The following is a 19,927-nucleotide window of genomic DNA, read 5'->3' as shown; positions in this document are numbered from 1 at the left end:
TTCTATGTAAAAAAATTTCAACTTCACCCTACTAGCTTCGCACTTCTCTGTGTGTCTCTTTAATAGAGAAATCATTACCTTCACACCTAACTCATTAAAGTAAAATACCATGAGAGGAGGTTCTTAAATTCCCTATATTTGAGCAGGATGTCTTACAAAGTCAAAATGACATACACCATGTAGATGAAGAACAACAAGTCTCATGTTTGTGTCCGAGTGAATTGGTTGCTAGTAACCCTCCTTCTTTTGCACCCCGGCAACCCATCACTTCTCATATGAAGAAAACATCCAGCCATATTGAGTTGTTTGATTCATTTAAACCAATCGAGGTTGAAACACGTGCTCAATTACCCCTTGAAAGTGGATTGGAAGTGAGTACGTTTTTTTAGGACAAAAAAGAACTTCAATTGAGGGTGCATAGACATGCAATGGTTAATCATTTTGAATTCAAAGTGGAAAAATCAACAAAAGATCTTTGGTTTGTGAAATGTGTGAATGAGAACTGCATAGACATGTAATGGCTAATCATTTCTCCTCCTCCTTCTCCTCCTCCTCTTCCTTATTCTCAACAGTCTTCTAAACAGTCTCATCCTCTTGGCCATCAAAATACAATTTGCGTGGAAGGCAAAATGGAATTTGCGTGGAGCGTGAGGCTTGGGGCGCAAATCAACCTTCTTGGTCATCTCCGCCTCCTCATCCCCGTCCTCCTCGTCCTGCACAATCAAAAAATTAGATTAATATACATTGAGCGTGGGGGCTTGCGTGGTGCGTTGTGCGTGGGGGTGGTGTGTGGTGTGTGGGGGTGGTGCGTGGTGCGCAAATCTACCTTCTTGGCCATCTTCTCCTTCCTATTCTTAGTCAACTCAGCCGCCTTCCTCCTCTTGGCCAACTCCATCAGCCTCTCCTTTCTCTCCTCCTCCTTCTTCTTCATCTCCTCATCATCCTTCCTCTTCTTCATCTCCTTCCTCTCCTCATCCTCATTCCTCTTCTTCCTCTCCTGCCTCTTCTTCTCCTTCTCCTTCTCAGTATCAAGTGCAGTATCAGCCTTAGACTCCTCCATTAAATCAACATTCTTTTGTTCTTTTATTTCCTTAATAATGTGATTATAAGATGTTGATTCTTCTTGATGAGCTTGATTTCAGTTTTAATCTCTTTACATCCTTTTTCAGCTCATCAAGTTTGGCATCAGTATGGGTTTGAGACACTCGATTGAGTGCACTAGATGTAGAATTTTCTTGATTAGTTTGAGGAGTCGTCGCAGAAGGGACTTGCTGAGAGCTGTCTTGGCTAGTTTCGTCGGTAAATTCAGGGTTGAGAGCTGGGGACTAATAAGTCTCCTCTTCTTGGTCGGCGGTTTGGGAGTCCTTTTTTCTTCTTCATTCTTTATCTTCCTCCCATCCAATTCAAAGAATTCATCATAAATGTTGCCTCGCATATCTTCAAAGTCCTCCCTAGAGTACTTCCTCTTCTCCTCTTTAGACTCATCAACTTTGCTGAGAACATTGCACTTCTGGAGGACAGTGAATACCTCCTATAGGGAATAACTCATGTAGGATATATAGAGCAATATCCTTGGGCTTGTAGGATCTTGTAGTGTCCTTTCCGCAAATCTGGGGACAAATGTATTGATAAACTCATAGGTCCACACTTGGAAGGCTAGTGCGAACCCATGTAAAGTATACGCGACGTCACAAACGTTTTTCTTCTTCTAGGTTTTCTTCTTGGCGAGATATAACCCTAGAGGTGATTAATATATTTTTCAATACCCTTTAGGATTGCTCTGAATGACACATTTCCCCATGAAAATTGGAGGAACATCTCCATGTCCTCCACCATGCAAAAGATTTTTAAGCTTACCTTCCTCCTATTATCAACTACGAACAGATACTGGTAAATGAGGAATATGAGCCCCATCTTCCATGAATCCTCCTTATCAGAGCATTCGACGAAAATGGCTTCAACCTCTCTCACTCTAACATCCATTTTACCCTTAAAATATTTGCGAACAAGGGGTGGACATATTCTTCAACCTCCATGTTTTCCACCAAAAGAAATCTGCCAAAGTTGAGGCATGTCACCAAGACATAATCCTTCATGCCCCAACAAACCTCCTCACCATTGACCAAGAACCTTATCTCCTTCGAATTTGAGCTGATTTTCCTGATAAGCATCTGATGGAGTATGGTTCCTGAGAAAAATATCGTCGGGGCTTTGAATAGATACTGAAATTGGGTCTGCAAAGCCCTATCCAAAAGATCATGGTGAGTAAATCTCTTATTTATCCTTGTCACCCTGAGAAAAATATCGTCGGGGCTTTGAATAGATACTGAAATTGGGTTTGCAAAGCCCTATCCAAAAGATCATGGTGAGTAAATCTCTTATTTATCCTTGTCAAGCTGGTGCCGGTGGATTTCCATGAAACACGGCTAGTAAAATTATTATTAATGGTTTCGGTTGGTGCCATGTGCAAAGAAACAGTTGGTTAGATTAATGTCATATACACCATGTTTGACGCAAACCAATGCAAAATGCAAATTACGTGGGGACACAAAGTGAAAACTACAATTTGCATACCCACGCAAATTACATTTGCGTACCACGCAAATTTGTGTACTCACGCAAATTGCTTTTGCGTACCACGCAAATTTCTTTCAATCCATTCAGAAACAATGTTCACAGACCAATCTAGAAAAACCCATCATTCAAACCATTCATTCAACATGCAAAACTATAGAATTCACTAAACCCTTGCTTTTGTGTACCACGCAAATTGCTATTGCGTACAACGCAAATTTCTTTCAATCCATTCAGAAACAATGTTCACAAACCAATCCAGAAAAACCCATCATTCAAACCATTCATTCAACATGCAAAATTATATAACTCACTAAAGCCTAAAACCCTAAATACAAAAACTATAGAATTAACTAAAACCCTAAAACCCTAAAACCTTTCATACTCAACATGCAAGAGAGTCGGGCGAATGTTGGGGGAACTAACATGAATGTCGACGAAGGTCGGGGAGTCGGGCTAGCGGGGGAAGCGTTCGGGGCTTGGCAATCGTAGGGGAGTATGTAGTCGGGGGAGTCGGAGCGGGAGTCGGGAAGGGAGAGCAACGGTCGCCAGAGAAGAGAGAAAGAAAAATGAGAAATGGGGGGAAAAGAAGGTAAACATGAATAAAAAAAATTATTAAGGGTAAAATTGTCAAAATTTTAAAAAAATGTTATATTTGAAAAAACATTTTATGAGGGTTAGTTTTGAGACGAGGGTTAGTTTTAGGGTCATTTGATTAAATTTCCCTAGTGGCAACAAGAGGTGGATATCCCCCAAGCCTCCATGAGATCCTGGGTTCGAGCCCGTCAGGCGGCAAGTTTTGCGCCTGGTTAATTGGTTAAGTATGTTTGCGGGCTATGTACTTAACACGCGGGGATTAGTCGCACTCCATAGGAGCAGCGGAACTCAGCGTTCTAAAAAAAAAAACATAAAGAATGTCAATTTTAGGCACCAAATTTACTCATTAAGTTTAAAAAATTTATCAATATATATATGAAGTTGTGCAAATGTGTTAAATTTATTCAAATTGACCGAAGTTGTCCATGTCACATAATATTCACATGTTTTTTTACTTTGCATTATTCCATTTAAGTATGGAATAAAAAAAATTAACTTGAAAAAAAATAGTAGCCTTAGGAAAAAGGAGATTTTGGGGATGGTGGTGTTATTTCTTGTGAAGATGACGGAAGAGAAGGAGGCCTGAGCGATAGTGTTTGACGTTCTCTATCTTTTAAGATTTTTCGATGTTGCTTTGAATATGAGAATGAATGATTTATGTCAATTCCTCTTCTTACGTTATGTTTGTAAGTTTTCTAACCTGATCCAGAAACATAAATTAATTCATTTTTGTATTATTAAATATGATAGAATTTTGAATTTTTGCTCTCTTAATTACATGCAAAGAACCCCTCATTTTGTTCTTTGTTCATCATACTGTATTATTCCCTCTTCTAGCCTAGCGACAACAAGAGGTGGATATTCTCAGTCTCTCGATGTCCTGGATTCGAGCCCGTCAGACAACAAGTTCTACATTTGGTTAGATGGTTAAGTGTGTTTGAGGGTTATGTGATTAACCCACGGTCCCATTTTTTTTTGTTCACCATATTTCAAGCATTACGTACATTATTACTTAACAATGACAATGGATACAAAATCTACCATCCAAGTTCAAGTGGAGACGAAAAACCTAGAGAAATCAGCCTTGAGGGAGGATTTGACCAAAAACAGAAATCTCTAGGTACATGAATTAGAAGAGAAAGAAGAAAAACTAATTAAATTCTCTTTTTACGCATAACAATATTGTAACACCACGTGAAATTAAACTAAATACAAATTGAAAAGGGTTAGAATAGTGAATTCAATAGCTCTAATTAGAACAACCTACCATTAGATGATGATGAACATATAGAATCTTAAGAAGAAGGGGTTGAATTTAGAATTTAGTTTGGTAAGTTATGTGATAGGAGTAGACTAGTTTTTTTTTTTATGTTCACCATATTTCAAGCACTACACTATTACTTAACAATGACAATAAATAAAAAAAATCTACAATTCAAGTTCAAGTGGAGACAAAGAAACTAGAGAATGCTTCTAAAATTATATATATTTCAATAATCAACCTTGAAGGGATGATTTGACCAAAAAAAACAGAAATCTCTCAATCCATGAATTAGAGAAAGAAGAAAAACTAATTAAATTCTCAATTCTTGCGCGTAATAGTGTTACACCACGTGAAATTAAACTCTAGACAATTGAAAAAGGTTAGAATAGTGAATTTAAAGGCTCTAATTAGAACAAAGCACGATTAGATGATGATGAATATATAGATTTGAAAGAAGAAGGGGTTGAATTTAGAATATAGTCTGGTAAGTTACATGATATGAGTAAACTAGTTCATTTTTTTATGTTCACCATATTTCAAACGTTACACTATTACTTAACAATGAATACAAATCTATAATCCAAGTTCAAGTGGAGATGGAGAAACTAGAAAATGCTTCTAAAATTATATATACTTCAGTAATCAACCTTGAAGGGAAAAACATAAATCTCTCATTAGAAGAGAAAGAAGAAAAACTAATTAAATTTTCTATCTTTACACGTAAGATGTAACACCACATGAAATTAAACTCTAGACAGATTGTAAAAGGGTTAGAACAGTAGATTCAAACGCTCTAATTAGAATAAACCACAATTAGATGATGATGAATATATAGAATCTTAAGAAGAGGGGGTTGAATTTAAAATTTAGTCTGGTAAGTTACATGATAAGAGTAGACTAATTCATTTTTTTATGTTCGCCATATTTCAAACATTACACTGTTACTTAACAATGACAATGAATACAAATCTACAGTCCAAGTTGAAGTGAAAACGGAGAAACTAGAGAATGCTTCTAAAATTATATATACTTCAGTAATCAACCTTAAAAGGAGGATTTGACCAAAAACAGAAATCTCTCGATCCATGAATTAGAAGAGAAAGAAGAAAAACTAATTACATTCTTTATCTTTAGGCGTAGTGTAACACCACGTGAAATTAAACTCTAGACATATTGAAAAGGATTAAAATAGTGAATTCAAATGTTCTAATTAGAACAAACCACAATTAGATGAAGATAAATATATAGAATCAATTCTCTCTTCTAACTTAACGACAATAAAAGATGTATATTAACCCTAAGTATTTCGGAGACTAATTCTCATGTAGCAGAAAAAACCTACTCAAATTTTAACATCATGTCAATTTGAATAAATTTGACATTTTTCTACTAATAAAAAAAAATTGACAGTCACTTGGTTAACCTTGTGAGTAAAATGGACATTCTTCTATTTTATTTTAAATCTATATATTTCATTAAATATTATTACCCAAGTAATTTTAAAAATAAACAAGTTTATTTAAATAAACCGTGCATAGATTAATGATTGTGTAAGGAGTTAAAATTAACGTTCATCAAACAAAACCCTAGATTTTGTTTATGACCAATCAAAAATGTCCTAATGTTACCTAGTGTTAACATCATTTCCAATTTGGAAACAAGTACACATGTCATTTTGATTCACATATCTTACAATATTATATTATATATATATGTCAATCATTCAATACCTTAGGCCTTATCCTCTACGAGAGCAAATCATTCGAAAAACTTTTCATTATCGCTGTTGTTTAGAGAGAGAGAGATGAGAAATCCGGGTTCATCATCATCATCGGTTGATCGTAGTAGTACGTTGACAGCATCTTCCAGCAAAGTTGGACTGAAGAAAGGACCTTGGACTCCTGAAGAAGACGAGCTTCTATCAAACTACGTCAAGAAAGCAGGCGAAGGACGCTGGAGAACGCTTCCCAATTGCGCCGGACTCCTCCGTTGTGGAAAGAGCTGCCGCCTACGATGGATGAACTATCTCCGACCATCCGTCAAACACGGTCCTATCGCTCCCGACGAGGAAGATCTCATCCTTCGCCTTCATCGTCTCCTAGGAAATAGGTCATTTTTCTCTCTCTCTTATTGTTTCAATGTTGTAAACAATCAAATAGAAACTAGTACCCTAAAAAAGTCAATCTTGATTAGGTGGGCTTTGATAGCCGGAAGGATACCGGGACGTACTGATAATGAAATTAAGAATTATTGGAACACCCATCTAAGCAAGAAGCTGATCAACCAAGGGATAGATCCAAGAACACACAAGCCCTTGATCATAATAAACCCTAACCCTAATCCTAATTCATCAAGAAAAGTCATAGTTCATCATCCTAGTCCACCATCATCGTTTGGTCCAAGCTCATCGCAGATCCCCATAAACCCTAATCCCAATGTTTCAGGGACGTTAGAATTTGGTCACCCTCAAAGACAGCACCCAGCGGTTGATCATGTAGACAAGATCAATAGCATTACTCATCAAGATGTAGAATTGAATACCAATGACATGCAAAATAATAATGGTGTTGATGATGCATTCTCTTCGTTCTTAAACTCTCTCCTAAACAACGATGAAGAGATGAACATCTCAAATCAACATTACCAACAACAAATGATCACAACAACCTCAATGCCCGAGGCGGCATATGATTATGACAACATGATGATGATGTCAAACTGGGGAACTGAATTAGCTTCAACAATGGCAGCAGCTACTGATGGTGTCAAGATGGATCAGGGTAAAGGGCATCAAGGGTTTTGTAACCCTAATTTAGATTATATATAGTATATATTATATAGGTATGTTTGTATAATACATATGCAAGATAAATGCAGGTGTAATTAGTATTATATGGACTAGCTATCATATAATTGTTGTAATATTATATTGGACTATATATCATCAATATATAGTAATGAGGTGTGCATCTCTTTTGTATGTGTTCTCTATGTGCAATATTTATATATGTTGAAATATACCACTGCAATAACATATTAATAAGCAGAACAACTTATTCCATATTTCATGTAAATTTTGTCTCTTTTTTGTTGTAGTAATATTGGCAATATAGTAATGTGTAGTTTTTTTTTCACTCCATATTTCAAGTAAATTTGTCTCTTTTTTTATATAAACATAGGAGTTTGAGACTAGGAGCACCATCCACCTAGGTTGGAGGTGCAAGGTTGATGCAAGGGAAGCCCTTTGAGTGGATGTCATATTCGGAAAATATCATCTAGGGGTTTATTTGAAAATTTACAGTGCAGCATATATATATAGAAACTTGCGATCGATAGAAATGTTTTGACTACTATATATTTCATGTTCGGAGTTAATGATTGTGGATGAGCTTATTGTTGTGATGGCTTGTGTAACTATGAAAGATAAAATAAAACTTTTTTTTTGGAATGATGAACAAATTTATTATTACATTTATATGAATGTGTAATATTTGTGGTGAAAACAACCTAATAAAAACAGTTCATTACAAATAATTACTTGTCATGAATTAAAAACATAAATGAGTGCATTAAAAGAGAAACATAAAAATAAGAATATTCCAAAGTTCTCAAGCACATGGAACATAATTTGGGTTGTGCATGATATTCCTTAATGCATAGATCCTTTATAATTGTGTCTTTTTAAGGGAAATAATTAAGCAAATGAGTATATATTTGTAATTTTCCCAGCTCTTGCCCTGTATCAATTATTTTGGTTCTAGAATTAACAATCCATGATCATATTTATCTAAGAAGAAATGGACTAATTGTAGGGTGGTGATAAGAGATTTTATCAGCTCACTCTCATCTTTGTGTTGGCTAGTGTTACAAGCGTAACTTGCTGGCCTCGGTCTTGGCCTGATTGCGGAAGGCCAGGACCGAGTGGTGCCTAAAAAGAATGTCGCGGGTGTGCGGCATGGGCACCGGAGTGGCGAAATGCGAAGTGTCGAAAGATTCTGCCGGGGCGCGAGTTTTAAAAGACAAGGACCGGGAGATGGATACTAGCATGCGGGTTTGTCTCGGCACGATGAGGAGTGTCGAGACCGGGCCGAAGGGGGTCGTGTGCGTGCGACCTAGGGCCGAAAGAGTAACAACAGCCGGCGCATTGAGTGTGCGCGTAGAAGGTGGGAAAAGTGTGGAGAAGGAAGCATCCGACCGAGGAGGGGAGGACCGAAGACCGAGGACCGAAGCGTTTCAGCATGGGCCAGATCATTGTGCATGGGTCAGGCCTCGACCAGAGATTGGGCCTTGGGCCAGTGGTGGACCGATAATGTCCCGATCCTCTGGGCGACCGAAGAAAGGCGCAGCGTTAAGTCAAGGATGGAAGAAGTCTTGGCCGAGACCGAGTATTTCGGGAAGGCCCGGTCAAAGTCCTGGCCGAGACCGAGTATTTCGGGAAGGCCCGGTCAAAGTCCCTATAATTTCGGAAGGCCAAGTCTTGGATGACGTTTTCAGCCAAGACTTAGCCAAGAGCTTTCTCCGTCTCCAAGTTTCTTACTGTTATTCTTAAGGGCTATAAATATATCATGAGCTGCACAAGGCGAAATAGTTAAGTTTTGGTAGAGAGAAATACCCACAACTAGTGAGCGTCTTTTTGTGTGCAGCCTTGAGATTTATAGCCTTCTTTGTAATCATATTTGTGAGTGAATATATTTCAAAGTTGGGCATTCGCCCGTAATTCTGTGTCTTTCATATTCTGCATACTTCTTGATTGTGTTGTGAACTTGCTGGTTAGTTTCTGTGCGAAAAACTAACCTCGGTGTTGGAGTTGGGCTGACTGTTTTGGTGCGCAAAACAGGCCGCACAAGGGCAGAAAGTTAGAAAAATTCCGCTGCATAATTGCCTTTGTGACAGCTAGGCACTAATGTCTCATCATAGCTAGACCAAATGAATGGAATATCACAATTGATTAATTTAGTTTTGAAGGTGGGGTGTCTTTTCAAAAATATTTGCTCTTTCACAATTATTTTCCATTCAGCTCTTACAAATGTTGAATCCCTAATTTCCTTTACAAAGGGAGGGAATGAAATATAGTAATTTAGTAATTTATAGTAAAACTATGTTTAATACATAATTTCCTTTACATGTTCTTTTTTACATTTTTTGAGTTATGATTAATTATTGTTCTTAGAAATTTGATATATAGTCATGTTTCTCATTATTAAACTTTGAAGTGGTTCAGGTTCATTTTTTTTTTTAAATGTTTTATTATTATAATATTATCAAATGTTGTTGGAAAATACATGAATACACCGGTATTGCAAAAATAAAGATATATCAATGATATAAACTTTTTGGATAAATCTCATTGGATGGGAATAAAAATATACATACATTTAAACTTCTAATTATATCTTCATTTTCATTTGGAATGTTTTTAATATTTTTAAAACTTAACTAGTTGATTTGTAAATAATGTTAAGAAAGTTGTAAAAAAAATGTACAAATTTAATGAAAAATTAAAAATAAATATAATATAAAATTTTGCAATTAATGTTGCAAAATTGATGGTTAATTATTGTAATTATAAACTAGTTGTAGAATTATTAGATGAATATATTGCGATATATATATATATATATATATAAAATATTCAGTATATTAGTTATTACAAATAACGTTGAATTATATAATTTTATAAATTATTGTGGTTTATATTGAATATATTTTTATTATTTAATAGATTAATCAAAGTTAAAATTTAAAATACAATTTTAGTTATAAACATAATTACAAATGTTTATTTGTTAATATAGAAAGAATGCAAAACATGTTACATCATCCTTATTAGTTACAGTTTTACAGAAAATGAATATTTGTTTTCCTACCAATATTGTTGAAACTATTATTACAGAAGACGTTGCAATTTTACAATAGGGCTATTTGTAATATTTTGTATATACTTAGTTTTAGTTGTGAAGGTCGTAAATATGGTTAAAAGTATTAGTAAAGATATTTTTAACTGAATTAATATTGCAATCACAAATGTTATTTTATATCAGTTTTTTTAGTGGTATTTTGATAACTTTTTACATATAAGATGGGATTCTAGAAATTCAGGTTAAAGATCTAGAAAGAGTGTTTTATTAGTTATGTTGATAACACTTAACACTCATAGGGTTGTTAATCATTTAGATCACTCACTAAATGGAGAAAACCACTTTAAATTCCTAACCATCATAAGAATAAGAAAAAAAAAGGGGGAAATAATATACTTTTAATATTATATTCCATTAGTAAAAATCTAAAAAAAATATAATTATTGTAGATTGAGCCAACATAGAAATTTGTATATCAGTTAATTGTGTCTCACATAAACAAAATACATATATATCTAAGTACTTAAAACATGCCTAATTTCATCAACAAATTGAATATCCAATCTTTATCTATCTTGACTTGAAAAAAATAATTCTAAATGAGGGTTTTTTTGGCCCATGAATTAATGTTGTGATCTGACATGAAAGAATATTTAGAAATAGCTCATTTCTTAAAAATAAACAATTATTCATGTCAAATCTAATTTATTTTTAATCATTTAAATTAATAATCAAAATATTAAAATACTTTTATTTTATTTTATTAAATTTAAATTTTAAATATAAAAATTATAATAATTCAACCAATTAAAAAAAAATAGTATAAAATACCAAATATTCCAACATTAAACAAGCTCGCTCAGGTAATATTTTAGAAATTTATTGCAATGAGATTTATCTATCTATACAGAAAATCTGTTACATATTCATCTTAATAATTTTAGAGCAAAGAATAATTTAGCAAGGGAATTCTTTAATCATGGGATTAAGATGAAAGAAGTATCATTATTATTAGAAGCATACTTATATTTTTTATTGGTTCATTCTTACTTAGAAGCATTTGAACTTAAAATAATAATGTATAAAAAGTTTGGTAGCCGTATTTCAAACTAGGACAGTCAAGTATTTGGTTGAAAAGCTAAGATCTTGGATTTGATTGACAAACTCAAACATTGTTTACTTCTAATGGGCTTCAGTTTCTGCTAACTTTTATCGAACAAAAGTCATGACTAATTTGATAAGGACGTGAAAGCTGAAACAATTAGCGAAAACAAGCATCACTAACCTGAGAGACCATTGTTTCTGATGATTGGAGCAACAATCTTCTTGACAAGTAGTAAAGGTTTCGTGATCAGTTACCAAAAAGAGAAAATGAGCTCATTCTAAGAAGATGACACAGAATGTTTATAGGTGACCTGACTGACATTCATGAATCATGACTGAGTGCAGAAAGTGGTAGGTTAAAAAAATTGCATGAGGAGGGGTATATCCGGAATTCAATATGGTCCAAGAATAATGTTTTGACTGGCAGATGCCAAAATTTTAATGATTTGAAAATTCCAACTATTCAGTTCAGGGGGTTTTCACCTTTTGTCCTGTTTAAAGAGACGGCCAAAATACAACATTCATACACACATTACCCTTGAATGGACACCAACCATTTCTCTATCTCATTAAAAAAAGTCTGCCCTTCAACAAAAGAAGAACAGATAGGAGAAAACAAACATATTATGGGTTGGTAACAAACATTTAGTCAACAACAAATGTGCACCTTATATAAAGACTCAATTTTGAATGTGGGTTTAGCATTTAAAATTCCAACAAATTGACAGAAGCAACCAACAAGACAACAACTAAAGAAAGAGAAAAAACTATGAAGTAGCCAGGCAGCAGCTCAATGGTTAGCATTGGAGTGGACACAGCAATGTAAAACCTCCAAAGCAAATTCTAATGACTTAGAACGGTGAAAAATCAAAACATTACTAATGGGTGGTGGATATAAAACTAAAACAAATCCATTAATATATATATATATATATGCATCTGTTGCAATTATAATGTAACAGAAGAGCCAAACTTGTTGAACCATATTCAGTGGAAAACAAGCATTAAAACTCTTGTAGTTTTAGCTGGGAAAATATGTTTAGAGATAAAATAGCTATCAGATAAATGGAGGTAAAAGTCTCCATAACTACAGCCATTCCCCTTTCGCAATTACTATGGTTTATTAACCTGATATGAAAAGGAGCAGTAAATTTGTTTCATACTTAATCATAACTTCCTACAACAGTAAAAAACCAAGAATCAAGATCTAAACACTACTGTCTCAAACAATATAAATCATCTTTTACTATATTCCATCACAAAAATCTAAACAAACCCTAGAATTTCTGAATAAAACAAGTAACATATAAATCAGTTTTGAAACAATTTTTTAAGCAAGGAGCAATTCAAATTGTTACCCAAGAACATAAATTGAATGAACATCCAACAATCTAAAGCTTGAATTGAATCATATTTAAACAAAATTCATAGAAATTCATCAAAATAATTAAACAGACCAGACAATTCATTCTCGCAAACAAAATAAGTAAAATTCCATAATTGATAGGTTCAAGTAACAAGATTTGCTAGAATTATTGAACACTGATGAAGACTTTGTTGGCAAAGCAGAGGCAAAGCCAATGAGAAATCACCGCAACCTTCTTGCTTCTCTCTCAGACTCAAGAAGAGTAAGCACATCACCCTCCCTGACTGGTCCCTTGACATTCCTCATGATGTATCGGTTCTGATCATCAAGAAACTTGACTCTCACCTGAGTCACCTGTCCCCTAGACCCAGTTCGGCCCATAACTTTCACAACAACAGCATGCTTAATCTGAGACTCCATACTTCTGTTACAAACAGTATAAATCTTATCAACTTCCTCAAAAACATGGATCTGTTACTAAAGACATCAAATTTGAAGGATCTTTTCATCTAAATCTTACAAAACATAGACTCAATTTATGTTTTCCAATGATTAACAATTGTGAGTAAAACAATCCTAAATCCAAGCAATCGTACACATAAAAGATGAATACAAAACAATGACTAACCTGGATGAGAGGCAGAGAGAGAGTTAGCTGAAGAGGGAAGTTCGTTCTTCAACCGGCCGCTGGAATGGAAGAGAAAATGAATTTAGGGTTTAGAAATCGATTTTATACCGGGAGAGAGATTAGGGTTGTTATGTCATATACCAATTTACCCCTAAAGAAAAGAAAGTCAGTGTTTTTTCATGGGCCGAGTCCATCTATATAAGTGTTTGGCCCAACAATTAATACTTATTATTATGGGTCCAATACTAAGGACCAAACTACTTTAGATTTGAACCATATTACTTTCCTAAGCTCATTATATTATATTTAAATGTTTATAAATTTTAAATTAATATTAAAATTTTATAATTTTATAAATTTATATAATTTTAATATTAATTTTAAGAGTTTTTACAAAAAAATTTAAAAGTGAATTTTTATTTATAAATATTATTTATTTAAATAATGAATTCATGTCATTTATTTTGTAAATATAATTTTTTAGTTAATTATATATATATAACTAAGACTTTTTTTAAATAAAATTTTACTATTTGAATTCGATATTTTCTCTCAACAAATATAATTAAGATAATGTTTGATAATATCACTTATTACTTAATTTAATATATTAAAATTTATTTAATATAAATTTATTTGACCATATATTAATAATCTAAAAAATAATATATCTAACTTATTTTAAAAGAGACCAAAAAACTAAATACGTTAATCTAAACATTTAATAAAATTATATAATTGCGTTATGTGTATTAGGTTTTTTATTTTATTTTCTTAACAGTAAATAAACTTCTTTATTTTTATTTTTATTTTTAATTATAATTAATTAAATTTTTAATGTTACAAGATTAATTTAAAAAATTATTTTAAAAAAATGTGATCATATCTAAATTATTTATAAAAAAATGAGTTTATAGAGATTATTAATATATATATATATAATAAATTATAAAATAATAATTTAATATATAAATTATAAAAAAATATTAGTATTTATTTTAATTATTTTTTATTTAATATATTAAATTATATAATTTAATATATTATATTGAATTTTTTAACTAATAATTAATATATAAATATAAATATTAATTTTAGATATTATTAAATTAATTCTCTTTTAAATATTGAACTTAAAATTTAAATGTTTTTATTTAATTAATTCATTTTTAGTTTTAAATATTTAAATGCTTATAAGTCAATATTTCCAGTTTTATCAAACATATAAGTATAAATTCTTATTACAAAAACAATTATTAAATCTTGATTTTAATTCTAGGGTTAAAATCACAATATTTATTTTTTTATGTTTTTATTAATATTTTTATTTTGTCAAATTCATAAAATACAAGTTATAATACAATGATTTAATATGTTAACTCAAATGTTAAAAGGTAAAAAATATGGTTTAATAAATCAAATGCTTTGAGTTACTAAATCAAAGTAAATCATGTTAATTTTTTAAATAAAATTAATAGTTATACTATAAAATTAATATGTCAATGAGGAATTTAATTAGTTCTTTTATTCTTCCTAACTTGCATATTATTAAACAAACTTCAGTTAACCTAATTAAAAGTATAATTTTATATTTTTCTTCATATATTTTCAAAATTTCTTACTCAACCATACTTTTCTATCATTAGAAATAAATGTCACAATTGTAAACACTGAAACAAATTTATAAATAAGATTACAAAAATGATTTTTCACAACCTTTCCCAACTAATTTTCTTACCCAAAAAAATCACCAAAGTTTTTTTCTTACCCATAACCATAAAAGAAGAAATTGCAAGCACCTATATTTAGTTAAAAAATGAAGAAGTTGACATCCAATAAGCCCTCAAATTACCTTCCTTTGAAGTACACACCAAATAATTCAACCATGACATTGTTTGAGCACTTAAACAAGCCATAAAATTTCCAAAAATAAACAACTAATCAACCACTTCATGACAATGCTTTCTCTATTAAGACTTTAATTATTCATGTATCAATATCAACTACCATTACAAATTTACAAGACTTTTTTTACTAGTTTTTCCAAACCCATACTTTAAAGTTTTAAATAGCTTTTTGGATAATCATATATATTGGAAATGACCCATTTCATATATTTTGATATATATAAAAGTGGTAAAAAAAAATGATGATGGTCATTTTCTTGAGTAAGTAAGAAAAAAGGGCTGTCCTTGATAGATATTCTCACACACTCTTTCTTCTGTGAGTAACCAAAAATTTATAAAGCGCCAAGTTCGCCGTAGGTGAGAAGAGACTGAAGGGGTGGCAAAAAGAGAGCCCATGCATCGCCAGTTCCCTTAAAACCTCAACCTACCCATCTATCTTCTCTACTAAAACTAAACCAAACCCATATCCTTCTTTGGTTGTTAACTTGCTTAATTTCTTGTTAGTATTATTAGGAAGGAATTAGGAAAGCATTTGGTTTCAGCCAAAAAAACCTGACCATTCCCCACACTTCCATTGCAATACACCCTAGACTTTGATTATTCTCTCATTCCTTTTCTGTTTCCATTTTTCTCAGTCATGGGGGCTGTCTCTGTTCCTTCATTCTCTTCAATTATCCCAAAGAGATGCAATATGCTTGCTTTATCCATTAAGAGTGATCAAAAGAAGTTCCTCTTGTGCTGCCATGGTGGTGCTGCTGCTGCTGCTTCTGGTCCTGCTGGTCCTCTGGGGAAGGCAATCAAATCAAGCAGTCTGTCTTCTGCTTTGACTGAAAGATCAACAACCTCTTCTGCTTCTTCTTCCATGGATTCTGCTAGTTTGGTTTTATCACCAAATGGGAAGGTTCCTAAAATGGTGGAGATGCAAGACGGCATTGGAATTGTTCAATTCCTTCGTGGCAAGAGCTTTCTCATTACAGGCGCAACTGGGTTCTTGGCTAAAGGTAATTTATTAAGCTGATAATATTTCAAAAGAAAAAAGTGTGTTTTGAATATTTTGAAGATGACTAGCTACATGATTTATTTATGACACAGTTCTTGTTGAGAAGATACTAAGGACTGAACCAGAGGTGGATAAGATTTTTCTCCTGATCAAAGCAAAGAACAAGGAAGCTGCCATGGAGAGACTGAAAAATGAAGTGTGTGTTTATAAATTGGTCTACTTCCAATAATTTTATACAACATGGTTGATTGATCATATGATTTTTTTTTGTTTTTGTTGATTGAAATATACAGATCATAAATGCAGAGATCTTTAAGTGTCTTCAACAAACTTATGGTAAATCCTATCAAGCTTTCATGTTGAGCAAGCTTGTTCCTGTCATGGGTAATGTTTGCGACAATAATATTGGGATGGAGGATAACGCGGCCAACATGATCGCTCAAGAGGTCGATATAATCGTCAATTCTGCTGCCAACACCACCTTTGATGAAAGGTATTTTTTTTCTTTTAATCAAATTCTTTGTTTTTCGTGATGACAATTTGGAATTGAATTTGCAGGTATGATGTTTCTCTTGACATAAACACAAAGGGTCCGACTCGAATCTTGAACTTTGCAAAAAAATGTCACAAGTTAAAACTCTTCATTCAAGTATCAACCGGCAAGTACCTCCGAATTCAAATCCAAAACAAACAAAAGAAATCAATCTAACATTATTGTTTATATAATAATCTTTATCCATGCAATGCAGCTTACGTTAATGGACAAAGACTGGGACGAATAATGGAAAAGCCATTCGCCATTGGAGATAGCATAGCTGGAGAGAGCTCCCTCTTTCAATCTTCAAACATAGCTCCCCCTACTCTTAAAGTAGAAGATGAACTCAAATGGGCAATGCAATCTAAAGATGCACTTGGTAACAGCTTAGCAGCATCTCAGAAAATGAGAGAATTGGGACTAGAAAGGTGAATTCTTTTTCCTGCAATAAATTTTTCGTAGTAAATTGAACAGATACTTCTCATTTTTGTTGTTGAATTGAACAAACAGGGCAAAGAAATATGGATGGCAAGATACATATGTTTTCACAAAGGCGATGGGAGAAATGCTCATTGATAGTATGAGAGGAGAAGTACCAGTTGTGATAGTCCGGCCAAGTGTTATAGAGAGCACTTACAGGGAGCCATTCCCCGGTTGGATGGAAGGAAACAGGTAAATTCAGTTTCAATTTTGAATTAACTAAACTTGGTTACTATATAAAATCAAAATTTGCAGGATGATGGATCCAATTGTTCTCTACTATGGAAGAGGCCTTCTGACTGGCTTTCTTGTAGATCCAAAAGGGGTCATTGATGTTGTAAGTATTACGTAACTAAACTAACTAACCCATTTGGTTTTCTTGATTTATTCAACCTTAAAAATATGATCTTTTTTTGATCTGTGTTTTCAGGTACCAGCAGATATGGTTGTGAATGCAACATTAGCAGCCATGGCTAAACATGGGTCAAGTTCAAAATCAGAGATAAATCTCTATCAGGTGGCTTCCTCTGTGGTGAATCCATTGGTTTTCAAAGACCTGGCAAGCCTGTTATATGATCATTTCAGTTTATCACCGTTTTTGGACGCGAAAGGGAGGCCAATTGAAGTGACAGACATGAAGCTATTCACTTCCATGGAAGATTTCTCTTCCCATTTATGGAAAGATGCTAATAGGAGAATTGAGTCGGCTTCTGCAACTTCGAATGGAAACTGTAAATTGGCAAAGAAGCTTGAAAACATATATAAGAAGACAGTGGAGAAAGCCAAGCATCTAGCTGACATATATCAGCCTTACACCTTTTACAGTGGAAGGCAAGACAATGAAACAATAATGATTAATGATGTTTTGATTTTGATTTTGATTACTGAAACTTGAATTTGTTTTTGTTTTGGGGGAGAGGAAACAGGTTTGATAACTCAAACACAGAGAGGCTGATGAAGTTGATGTCTGAAGAAGAAATGAGAGAATTTGGATTTGATGTTGGAAGCATAGATTGGAGGGATTACATATCAAATGTTCATATCCCTGGTCTCAGGAAGCATGTTATGAAGGAAAGAAGGGTGTAATAGTAATTTACTAAAATGTTTTCTCTCTTAATTCCTAATTCTTATTATTATTAAATGTTATAATATCCTATCAAATATCAAAATGGATGGATATGTTATAAATCCTTAATTTGTATTCATAATCCCTCCTACTTATATTTACTAATCTTTCTACTTTTATTTATGTAAATGCATTATTTTCTCTTCTTTATTTTAATAAATGTGTAATGGCTTATAAATAATATCTATGATGGTTGAATTGTTTAATGAATTATTTTTATGATTATGATAAAAAAAATTAAGTGTCATTAATCGAACTTGAATCATTTTTGTTAAATCGAGCTCGAATTTTGAATTGTGGTTCAAACTATCCAAATTTTAGTAGTTTAGATCAACTAAAATAGATAATATGTGAATAATATTATTTGAACGTATTAATTTGGATGTAATTTTTTACTTCCAAATATTTTCCCAACAAAAATTATATGAAATCGTGAACAATTTGTAGCAATGTCCACATGGAAATTATCAATATTTTGTCAATGCATAACGTCTTGTTCAGACAATGAGACTTGTTTGCATCCTACAAAAAGTAAAAACTCTATTATAAGATGAAGTCTATATAATGTTTAATCTCTTTTCATATTTAATTCGGCTAGTGAAACCACTAGACCGAAGATTAAACATGTTCTTAACTGTGAAATTTCTATTTCTTAACTGTGAAATTTCTACATATATCAATGAAAACAAACTTAAAATACGTTATAACTAGACTTTTGACACTACACTAAATGTCGTCCCAAAATCAAGTCGAAGAATCATCCTCACAAATTCAAAATGAATCTATAATGTTCACGAAAACTTTTTCATATAAAATAAATTTTCCTCCAAATGTTACACCCCGTTGAATAATTAGATAAATTGGCTAGAACGAACCCAAAATTTAGAGTTGGGGTGGGTTTGAAAAATAAATTAAGATTGACTTTAAAAAATAACGAGAAAAATTTGGATAAAACGAGTAGATAAAAGTAAAATTTATCATTTTTTAATAATTAGATAAACAAACAGTGAATTATATTGAATTTTTTAAAAAAAATTAGGGTGATGTCACATTTCTATCGTAAAAAATGATTGTTTTTTTGCCCACTCGAATCCTTACATAGATCCGTCCTTGGTGAATCAACCTGAACAATCATTATCATACACCAATCATTATCATACTTATATCTGATTATCGATGCCCAAAGACTATTCGGCTTCATTGTAAATCTACTACACTATTTTGATAGAAGAGCCTTATTAAAATAAATAAGATCTCGAATATCTAGACCTTCTTGATCTTTAAAACATTTAACCTTATCCCAACTAAATAGATGACAAAACGATGAGTTAGAAGATCCCCATAAAAATTTACATATTATTTCTCCATTTTCACCGCCACACCTTTGGGGAGAATGAATAATGACATCATATATGCGGGCATAGATGACAACACACTTTTAATAATAATTAACTGACCCCTTTTCGAGATTATTTTACTTTTTTATCT

The 19,927-nt window shown here is 32.7% G+C and overlaps 3 protein-coding genes and 1 non-coding gene across 5 annotated transcripts; 2 read left to right on the top strand and 2 right to left on the bottom strand.

Moving 5' to 3' along the window:
• Positions 1-6,202: 6,202 nt before the first annotated feature.
• LOC124921306 (transcription repressor MYB5-like) lies at positions 6,203-7,574 on the top strand. Its single transcript, XM_047461943.1, has 2 exons — positions 6,203-6,544; positions 6,629-7,574. The coding sequence occupies exons 1-2, from the start codon at positions 6,240-6,242 to the stop codon at positions 7,260-7,262; spliced, it is 939 nt and encodes a 312-aa protein (XP_047317899.1). The 5' UTR covers positions 6,203-6,239; the 3' UTR covers positions 7,263-7,574.
• Positions 7,575-12,348: 4,774 nt separating this feature from the next.
• On the bottom strand, positions 12,349-12,464 carry LOC124923139. The gene has a single exon (XR_007098153.1). It is a non-coding gene; the product is annotated as a small nucleolar RNA snoR98 (small nucleolar RNA).
• A 311-nt stretch (positions 12,465-12,775) lies between these two features.
• On the bottom strand, positions 12,776-13,535 carry LOC124920936 (40S ribosomal protein S28-1). 2 transcript variants are annotated; one of them, XM_047461524.1, is made up of 2 exons: positions 13,392-13,535; positions 12,776-13,187 (listed from the first exon to the last, which is right to left on the bottom strand). In XM_047461524.1, exon 2 carries the CDS (start codon positions 13,181-13,183, stop codon positions 12,986-12,988), a length of 198 nt encoding a protein of 65 aa, XP_047317480.1. In that variant the 5' UTR covers positions 13,184-13,187; positions 13,392-13,535; the 3' UTR covers positions 12,776-12,985. The 2 variants fall into 2 exon arrangements, with proteins under 2 accessions (XP_047317480.1, XP_047317482.1); XM_047461526.1 differs by having other exon boundaries at positions 12,776-13,184; positions 13,392-13,474.
• A 2,400-nt stretch (positions 13,536-15,935) lies between these two features.
• On the top strand, positions 15,936-18,476 carry LOC124940871 (fatty acyl-CoA reductase 2, chloroplastic). Its single transcript, XM_047481321.1, has 9 exons — positions 15,936-16,299; positions 16,391-16,494; positions 16,592-16,791; positions 16,857-16,957; positions 17,048-17,261; positions 17,344-17,505; positions 17,569-17,650; positions 17,744-18,144; positions 18,240-18,476. The coding sequence occupies exons 1-9, from the start codon at positions 15,936-15,938 to the stop codon at positions 18,397-18,399; spliced, it is 1,788 nt and encodes a 595-aa protein (XP_047337277.1). The 3' UTR covers positions 18,400-18,476.
• The last annotated feature ends 1,451 nt before the right edge of the window (positions 18,477-19,927 follow it).

Source organism: Impatiens glandulifera, chromosome 1 (genome assembly GCF_907164915.1).
Source record: "Impatiens glandulifera chromosome 1, dImpGla2.1, whole genome shotgun sequence".
NCBI classification, from domain to species: Eukaryota; Viridiplantae; Streptophyta; class Magnoliopsida; order Ericales; family Balsaminaceae; genus Impatiens; species Impatiens glandulifera.
Note: the sequence above shows the minus strand (reverse complement) of the source record. Positions and strands in the feature narration are given on the sequence as shown.